General features: G+C 31.3%; 1 protein-coding gene across 1 annotated transcript; it reads right to left on the bottom strand.

The window, feature by feature from the left end:
* Nucleotides 1-2,455: 2,455 nt before the first annotated feature.
* LOC142320007 (dynein regulatory complex subunit 2-like) lies at nucleotides 2,456-8,862 on the bottom strand. The gene is made up of 2 exons (XM_075357688.1): nucleotides 8,584-8,862; nucleotides 2,456-3,487 (listed from the first exon to the last, which is right to left on the bottom strand). The coding sequence occupies exons 1-2, from the start codon at nucleotides 8,860-8,862 to the stop codon at nucleotides 2,456-2,458; spliced, it is 1,311 nt and encodes a 436-aa protein (XP_075213803.1).
* Nucleotides 8,863-10,393: the final 1,531 nt, after the last annotated feature.

The following is a 10,393-nucleotide window of genomic DNA, read 5'->3' as shown; positions in this document are numbered from 1 at the left end:
TATTTTTGGAAAATTTGGTGACCTTAAAAGGGGAAAAAATTTTCGGATTCGGTTAATAACAAATCCGGCAGGTATTTAATTTTCTTATTTTTAAATATCAGGTGATTACAAATAAAATTTACACTTTGGCTAGTTTATAAAACATGTTATCTTTCTATTTAAAAACTAACTAATACGGTTTTACAGGGAATATTTTTTAAGTTAATACAATTACTGTCGTTTATGTCAATACTGATCATTGTATCGCATAACCGATTTAGCAAGATGGCCTTTACTCGTTTGGGTACTTGTCTAATGTGGGCACTACATGACTTCCTTGTACGCCTATTAAATTGCATATACACATTTCTTAAAAATTAAAAGTACATAAAATTTTGTTTCATTATAACTTCTTTTATTTTTTCGTATATTTTTTTTTTTTTATTATTATCGAATTATTGTTTTTACAATCAGAGGTTAATAAATCAGTTTATTTAAATTGAAAAAAAAGGGTTGAAGTCTGATTTGATCCGATGTGCCTCCCCCCCCCCCCCTTTTAACATCCAAATATTTCATTAATTAAAATCTCATTTGGCTATAACTCTGGAACCAGTGAAAATAAGTACCACTTATGATATATCGTTGGGTTATTTTTTTTTTGGGGCTTTTTGGACACTTTTCACTCGATTGCAATCAAAAAGGGAGGTGCAAAACTAGTTACAACAGATCTAAATCCAGAATTTCAACATCCTTCGGCTAATCGTTTTTGAGTTATACATACGTACGTACGTACAGACATCACGCTGTCACTAGTCAAAATGGATTCAGGGATGGTCAAGATGGATATTTCCGTTGAAATCTGAAAACCGAAATTTTTCGCGATCACAAGTTCGTACAGGCAAGAAAACATTGAAGGTTTAGGAAACATTTTCTTTTAATTAAGAAAAATTTTGATTGAGAATGACAGTCATAAAACAAGACTACAGTGGGGATCGTACTACGATCGTTAATCGATCGTACTCGGCGTTTTGAGCAGTTCAGCGTGTACAAATGAACTAGAATAACAATGGAGCACGTGGAAAAATATAGATTATTTTATCGTTGACTGCGCTAATCACATTGAAAAATATTGTTCCAGAAAATCGTCACTTAAGTGTTCTTGAACTTTGAAAAAGATTAAATTAAAAAAGACAATTTATAAAAGATTCGTATAAAAACCTGTCGTGTTGTGATACAAATTGTCCGTCGTCTTGTAACCTAATTAAACAAAAAAGACATTGTTATTGAAAAGCTTTTAGATCGGTCAAATGAAGATAAACATTTTTTAAATAATTGTCGCAGCAATATTGTGAAGTGGAAACCGTTCTATAATCATCACAGTAGGTAGGAAAATCTTCACCGTGATCCTTTCCTACAAAAAAATGATAAGTGGCTCCGACATCAAGGTTCATGGATGCTGTACCACAATTAACATCCGACAAATATTATTCCGTATCAATATTTTTAACATTAAATACATGACATGCATGCTTACGTTCGATTTGCCTGTTCAGCCATGATATGTTGATATTTTATTAATTTATTGTATCGTGTTGATAATTATACATTGTGTAGTGAGTGAATAGATTTATTTTTTTGCTTTAATAAATTAAATGCGAGTATAAACGAGATTTTTTTTTAATGTTTAGCGATATGCTTTTAAAGAGATTGATGTTTGCTTCTGCGTGTTGTTTTTCACTCCGAAGAAAATTATAAGTTCGGATTTAATTTTTTTTGTTATAAAAATATTGAACGTTATATGAGGGTCGGAAATTGGTTTGCGATGGACGGTAAAATTTTAGAAAGTATGTATAAATTTGAAAGCAGAAAAGAACTAATTTTGCAGTGGCGGGAAGTCGAGAGATTTGTGCCGGTAATTTTGAATTATGGCCGCGCTGTAACCCGATTATCTTTTACTTCTTTTGTACGTACTAACCAGAAAGGACTTCAGACTCCAGTCGCCGATAAATAAATTTGAGCGACCTCCGCCGTTTCGCTTTATACTTTTTATTATATGTATTTATTACCTTTTATATTCGTTGGAAAGTTATTTCACCCTTCATTATGATATTTGTTCACTATATTTCTTCTCACTGGGTTTTTTTTCCTCTATAAAATCGTTTTAGGCATTACTTCGTTACTATTTAGTGGATGAGTTTTTCGGTCAGGGATTCCAAAATTCCAAGTATTTAATCGAAAGTCGTATTCGGGATAATATTTTTCATTTTTACGTTTTTATATACAAGAAGGTAAATGAAAAAAAAATAATTTGATGAAAGAAAGTAGTTTTTTATTTATTACAAAGTGAACACATTACCAGTAATAAATTTTTATGGTCTTTAATAAATCTTATTGTAATATAAACGCTTAGAAGTTACTCGTATAACGAAATCGGTAAACCATAAGATCATGTACTTGGAGGAGCAGCCCCTGGTTCTCAACAGAGGGGATCTTCTGAATTAGCGATAACTCTCTTCAGAACCTTCTCCAAGAACAGATTTTCTTTTTTTAGATAGTTTCTTTTGATCACTAAAACTTTATATAATTTTTCCACGTCACCGACTAACTGCCAAAATCTCCACATTTCGAAAAAATCTGTACGGTGTGCTGATGCAGTATGCATTAATGAACTAGCTTTTGTCGGCCAAAAATACATTTTTTCTTTTTCATCTTGCATTTCCAATTTTGTACACACTTTATATAACGACAGAATTCTTTCTCCCTTATCGTGGGTCAGGTTCAACCCTTCAATTACTTTGTCGCTTTTAGTAACTAAATTTTTTAATTGATCGTCTGCTTCTTCTTTCATCTTCCTGAAGCGAGACTTTATCGTCAAGAGGTTTGCGTCTAATTCGGCCCGTTCTTTTCTTAGATTTTCTAAACAGCAAATCTTACTGGCAGGAATTCCACCTCGTTTTAATTCCTCCTTAAATTTTTCAATCTCATCTAGCAGCTGTTCGGTTTTATACGTTCCATCTCTAATAATTTTTTCGTTGTTATCGTTCTTATCTTTCATCTCGGTTACCTTCGTAGAAAGACTTTCGGTAGATTGTTTGTATTTTTCTATAATAGTTTTATATTCGTTCCATATTCGTTCCATTACTATTCTTGCATTTGTAATCAAAACTTCTAATTCGCTTACATTTTTATTCTCTTCTTCCTCCCGCTTAGCAATAGATTCTCCGCTGATCGCGTACTGTTGTTCTTCATTTTTTTTTCTTACCGAATATAGAAGTGTTTTTAAATGATCTGCTGCATTCATCTCCTTTACTGTTGTACTTTCGAGGGATATACTTCTCATTTCTAAGAAATTTAACAACGATCCCTGATATTCCAGCTGCAAATCAGACACGTCTTTACCAAATATACGGATTAATTCATCGACTTGTTGCATGTTGTCTTCAAATGTCTTCTTCGATTGTTCTTCAGCTGCTTCCAGATCTTCCAACAATTCACTTATCAACCAGTCCTGAAAAATATTTAATCTTTTTTTACGCTTTTTTCATAAGGATAGTCTATCAACAAAAAGCCTATTACAAAAAATCTAATAACCTTTTATTTGAATGAAGATCGTTAGGTTTTTAGTAAGTTATGTTTAAGTATCGCGTTAAAAATATCAATTCTGTGTTATATGGAACACTTCTGTACAATCCGATTACCTTTTTATTAATATTAATTTATTGTCGTTAGTCATTTAATGAAATCTGTCTGTCATGGATACCGGGTCGGGCTATTTCCGGATACTAAACAGCTTGCGAAAGTAAGGGAATGCCAGCGGATAGTAAAAACAAAAATTTAACTTCACCAGAATTCCCAGGCGATGATTATAATTTCTATACAAGATTCTAAACTAACTTGTTAACAATGACAAGATACTGGAATTAAGCCCTCGGTATCTCGTGGCTTAATAGCTTGGCTTTAAAAAAATAATAAAAAATAAATAATTAAATAATAAATAAATAATTAAAAAAAATAATTAAATCATTGACATAAATTCGATATATAATAAAAATTAATCCACTCCATTTCACATTTCGGTTTTTATTTTAAATATTTTTTTTCTCTATTCAGATTCGTAATAAATTATCGGCAACATGCATTCAGCTATCTAATTTCCATTTGTTTTTCTTTATGGTTAAATTTTAATATTAGATTACGACTTCCTCCGCATGCTGTGTTGGTAAGCGTAAGACTATGAGAAATTTAATTTTAAATTATTTATTTATACGGTAGTCAAGTAGAGGCATGTAAGTCGTTTATAGTGGTACCAGTGTTAATATGAAGACGATGTAATGTAGAATTACTCTCGGCAATATTTAGTTTTTTTTAATGTAACTGGATATTTTGTAGAACTTTCACTTCATTTTTCCAATTTCATTTGTAAGTAATACCACCTGTAATTACATTTTCTAAGAGTTATTTGATCTTTGCCTTGTACAAAGTTTCCTTAATTACGTATAGGTGAACTTCTTTGATCAGTTCGATTCATCAAGCAAAAATACCTATTACGCTGTATAGAAAAATAATTCCCCCCAACCTAAATCGTAAATCGTAAATTTGTTATGAATAATTTCGAAAGATTCATTTTGAAAATACATTTAAAAACTTTAAAAATTATTTGTTGTATTTCGTAGATTTCAGAACAGACCATGAAAGCGCATACTCATTTATTAAATCACAGTTACATGTCAGCCTTCAGAGAATTAGATATGATTTATTGATTAAAAATCAAAATAATCCTTATTTTATTTGTTAATGCTTAAATCCTGAAATCTCTTCAAATGATTAAACTATAAGTCAGTTATTTACGGAATCAACAGTACCGTAACAGTTTACGTCTCTATTGAGAAATTGTTTGAAGAATTATTCGTTTGGTGCATTTAATTTTGTTTCAAATTATTATTTGTCAATATTTTTTTACTTACGAGTCATACTTTATAATTTCCGTATTTTTACTTTAAATTTAACATCTTCCTACGGTTATTTTATGTATAGTTGGTATTAGCTTTATAATTCTTGTTCACGCGTTTTAGTCGCTTATCTACATTAAGAGAGAAAAAGAAATTATTTTTGAAATAGAGAAACAAAATTACGAGGTTCTGAATTAGAACGGTGTTTTTTTTTATTTTAAGATTCAAATTTTCACCAAATGGACCACCATTAAAATTAATTTTTCACGATGGTTTAAGCGGAAGAATTTTGTAATGCAATAATACTCTCCATGTGGACGATTTGAGTCCTCTATTTAGTAGTCTGACGTATATAATTATTGTTTCCCGATAGAAGGTGTACGTTAATCTGTTCGTTTACAGAATCATTCACTCAAAGTTCTTCAGGTTTTAGTCGTTTTCTCTGACAGTAATGATGTAGACCCTCTAGCCACTCCCTTTATTGAACGGAATTAAGGGGTCACTTTTAGGGCTGAACATTCTCTGCATTTCAGAGTTAGGGCCATGTCGTCGAGTAACATTCTATTTGGACGAGTAACGAAGGGGACAAGAAACCACTTCACTTTCCCTCTTATAGAAAGCTTGAGGCTATTTATCTTGAAATTTTCTAGTCAATTTTAGGAGTTATGTTTCATGCCAGATTTCAAACGTGTTTTTTCTTATCGTAATATTACTATACGGAAAAGCGTAAAAAGTAACTTATATACCCGTATTCCAGATAACAGTAATTCACGCTGGGTAGCATTTTTACATCGTTTTTCTACATCCCTCTTCCCATATGTATCAATACAGAGGTTTGTCGCCTTGCGTTTTTTTTCATGCGGGTTGCATTCGCTAGATTTACCCGACCCGTATTCTAAGAATACAATTAAAAATTAAGAAATTATAATTATTAAATTATTTTTAAATTTAAGTTATTTTAAATAGACGCCGAATTAAGGATTAGTAAGTCGGTAATTATTTTTAATTTACCGCTTACTTCAATAAACGTTTAAATTTCGATTTGTTAAAGTTGTTTATATTTTTTGGATGATAATTAAAATTCTATTAAAGATTTTTGGGTAGTTTTTCGGAATCTAACAGCCATAAAAAAAAATTATAATTTGTATAATTAGACGAGGATAGCGAGCTATGTTTAATTAGGTTATGTTGATATACGTACGATTCGTCAGTACACGGAATCATACAGAAATCAACCTTTCTTTCATTTTCGGTTTAGCCTCCGAAACCACCGTAAGATATTACTTCATAGGACGAATTAAGATGATATGTATGAATGTATGAAGAGTAGTCTTGTATTGTCTCGGTTGACCGTTTCCTTATTAAAACCCAACCACTAAAGAACACCGGTATCCACGATCCAGTATTCAAATTCGTATAAAAGTAAATACTTTTAGTGGGATTTGAACCTTATGACTCTCGACTTCGAAAACAGCTGATTTGCGATGACGGGTTCACCACTAGACCAACCTGGTGGGTTACACAAATGAACCTAACCAAACATACCTACCATCGCTTTGCTCGCCAACCTCGTCCGATTAACGTTAAAAATACAAATTATATACAACCAAATAATACGTTATTATTTGTTACAAATAATTATGTACAATTATTTGTGGAAAAAAACGGTGAAAAGGTTTGGCTGTGAAATTCTGAAAAAGTACTGATTTTTGAATTCAGAAAAGGTGTTATCATAATTATCGTATTACATTTCTATTCATATCTTTGTTAATGTTAAATTATTTTTAATTATCAATAAGTGAACCGGTTTGATACTATCTTCCGCTCCTTTCTATTTTTTCTAATTTTTTAGTCTCCAACATTTATTACACGTGAAATTACCTGTTTTGTGTATCCCAACGCTTTTGTCTTTCTTTATTTTGTTATCTTCTACATATCTGTCCATTACCAAATTTTCTAAACTGGATCCCCGTTTACCGACCGAATTCGTTACTAAAAAGGTCTGCTACAAATCCATCCTATTCTTCTTAAGATCTTTTCAGTTCTAATTTTTAACATCCGCCTGTAACACGTTATTTCAAAGGTTATTCATTTCTTTTTAGGTAATATTAATTTCATTCCAGGTATTTTCAATATCTGGCTGTTTCATCTATCCTTATTTTACTGCTTTCTAAATCAGATTGCGTCTTTCTTCGTTTTCTATCCGGTTTTTTTTGTAGATTGCACTTTCTACTTTCCCTAAATTTCAGTCCAACATTCCTTTATTCTTTAATATTTTGTTCTTTCAACATTATCAAATGCTTAAATTAATTTTTTTTTTGTCAGCTGTATATTTTGAAAGAGATTGGAGACTATTTTAAAAATTGTTCTCGGTCATCCGTTTTTCCAACGATCGGCTGAAAAAAACGATTTGTTAATTAAAACTCAAACCCTATTGTTACCTGTGCTACTGTCTAACGGCCGTGAAGGTTAAGACGAGACTAGTGGTATATATCCGAGTAGGACAATTGTACTAGCCTTAGTTTTCCATTTAAAAGGTCAGTAGCTCGATAGTTTTCATAACAAATTTTAACATAGATTCCTCATTTATTATCCCAACCACAATTTTTCGTCGATTTCTAATAAATAAACCCTGGCCTTGCAAACCTTTTATCCGACACAAAAAGAAAAAAAATGGCATAAGTACTTGTAAACTATCATTTCAGGTACGAAGGAAGCTTGTTAGGTCTAGAACAAACGGTTAGATTCTTTCACTACATTTGACTTCATTATAAAATTTGATCATTACACTTGTGAACAAGAGATAATCTTTTTTCTTGAAAAATTGATTCTCTATCCTTTAGACGATACTCTGGACTCTTTAACGTGTGAACCTCATATTACGTACGTAAAGTCGTCAGTAAATTTGCTCTCATTTTCTTAATGTACGTTGCATAGAAAATTTATTGTGTTTCACATCTGTGCTGTTCGAGATTTGCTATATTTGCGTCTACTATTTGGTTCATCCCCATTTATCTGATGTAGCGCTTACAGATAGGCTGAAGCTGTTATAGAAAATGTTTATCAACTCTACGCTTATTCAGCGGATACGCTTATTCGGTCAACAATTTTATAGAATTTTAGATCGAATAAAAATAAGTAACGTAGTATAATAGTTTAGGATAATATATACTATTGTTATAGATATGAAATGTAAAACGGATAAAAACTGAAATAGAAAACGTTAGGTTTAATAACCTTTCTACTGCAAAAAGTTTATGATTATTCTAACCGCATTTCTGCTTCGATGGTTACGTAATTTTAAATAGGAAAACTTGAAGTAATTTAATATTAACTTTTCGGAAACGTCGTGTAACGTAACACAGTTAAATTTTAGTAGTCTACTTTTGATTACCGGTTTTACAATAAAACTTTTTTTTACCCGCAATTGATTTTATTTCGTCAGATGTACGGCGCTGCTGCGCCGTATTGTAAATATAATATAGAAGGTTACGAAAATGTGACAGCGAATCTTATACAAGTACAAGGCAATTGTTTAAGAATGACCTAAATGTGTTATTAATGTAAGAACCCTTTGCTTGCTGGTAATTGCGTATGTAACCTTTTGAAAGAAAAAGCAACTAAATTTTTATTATTGGACTACACATCCACTTACCTTTTTATCTACGGTGTATTCAAATTGTTTCCAAATAGCATCCATTGAATCTTTTACATCCTGCCCTGCTACATGTAGACCCAGTTTCTCCCATTCTTTTTTTCTTTCGGCCATAAGTTTTCTTGTATTTTTCAACTCTCTTTCCATTTCTTGTTTCGCCATTTGTAATCTTTTCGCTTCTTCTTTGGCATTCTTTAGTTGTCTTTTTTCTTCTTTTGTTAACTTTTTTTTTATTTCTTCGGTTTTTTTTTCTCCTTCCGTGTTTTTATCTCCTTCCATTTTTATAAGAAAATTAAATTTGTTTTAATTATTTAAATATATTCTAAGCTTTTATTTTTTAATTACAATTGTTATTTAGTTAAGACAAACTATTCTTAAGAAAGATGTAGTGTAAAAGGTTCCAAAAGTATGAGTATTGAACGGTTACACGATCCTCTGTTATTTTTTATTTTCTTCTAAACACAATTCATTACTATATCATCTCCTTTATATAATTTTGTTAAGAAAGGTTATATAACATTTTGATTTCTTTTAAGCGAAGCGGCTTGGTTTTTAGTTATTAAAATTTATTTTATTAAAAACTTCAATCTATTTCTATAAACATTAACCGGACTAAATAAAAATCAGCTGATTTCATCAAAACAAATAAACTTGATTTGGACTGAATATATACTTTTTATATATTTTTATTTATTTCTTTAATGTTCTATTTTTTCATTTTTCTTATGTAGAACATAAAATAGTTATATATAATACTCATTTTCTAATTTAAGTAAAAAAGGAAATAACTTTTAAAAAGTTATATTAATTACTAGAACTCTTCGCTTCTTCTTTAAATGCTACATTTAAAAAATCTACAAATAACTTACTAAACATTCATTCATTTATTACACATGAGCTGTTTATGTATATATGAAAGAGCGGGTATCAACAATTATGGTCATTTGCTAGGTGGAAATTGGTGGGGTTTAAAATGTTGCCATGCCTGACTGGGATTCGAACCCGGGAACTCCGCACGAAATGCCGAGACGCTACCTACTCAGCCACGGAGATCGGCAATACGAGCTGTTGTTGCGGAACAAACTCGTGTAATCTGAATGCTATTAATATGTTTATGAAGTGTGTGGAATAAGATATAGTGCTTATTCAAGATCGTTATTCGGTATTGTATTACAGATAATTTTATTTACCAATTCATTTTATTTTATTTAGATTTTTGAGGGGGCTTTAATCGGTGCCAACTTAAGTTTTGTTAACCTAATTAACTTATTGTTCGGCGTGTTGTTATGGATCAGCCGCAAGCTGTTCTTAATAATAGCAATACGGCATATACAAACTTTAATCTATAGTGTAAGAGAAAGCGAAGGCCTATAATGTGCTCAAGTAGAAACCCTAGAAAAACAACACGACGTAGACTAATTACAGATGATATTGTCGACAATATAAGTGACGTTTCGAGTAATGAGGGTGAAACTGACATAACAGATTTACAAGCAGTCTACCGTGGCAGATATATTATACCAGTATTGCGTACAATGAAGGTGTCGAAAACTGATTTTACGAATGATATACCATTATCTAATCAGTACGAACACGCACCGATAGAAGAGACCAGCGAGCAAATCAATCAAAAGGAAAATATTAAACCCCCGCCAATAATTCTACAATGCTTTACTATATGGCTTCAGTTGATAGGAACAATTGTCACTAAATCTGACAATGGTGTACGAATAATCTCGAAAGACAATGATGCTTACAAATAATTATTCAAGTAGTCCGGGAGCATAACCTTATACGAAACACTTTCACG

The sequence above is a fragment of the Lycorma delicatula genome, chromosome 2, assembly GCF_047948215.1.
Source record: "Lycorma delicatula isolate Av1 chromosome 2, ASM4794821v1, whole genome shotgun sequence".
Classification (NCBI taxonomy): domain Eukaryota; kingdom Metazoa; phylum Arthropoda; class Insecta; order Hemiptera; family Fulgoridae; genus Lycorma; species Lycorma delicatula.
Note: the sequence above shows the minus strand (reverse complement) of the source record. Positions and strands in the feature narration are given on the sequence as shown.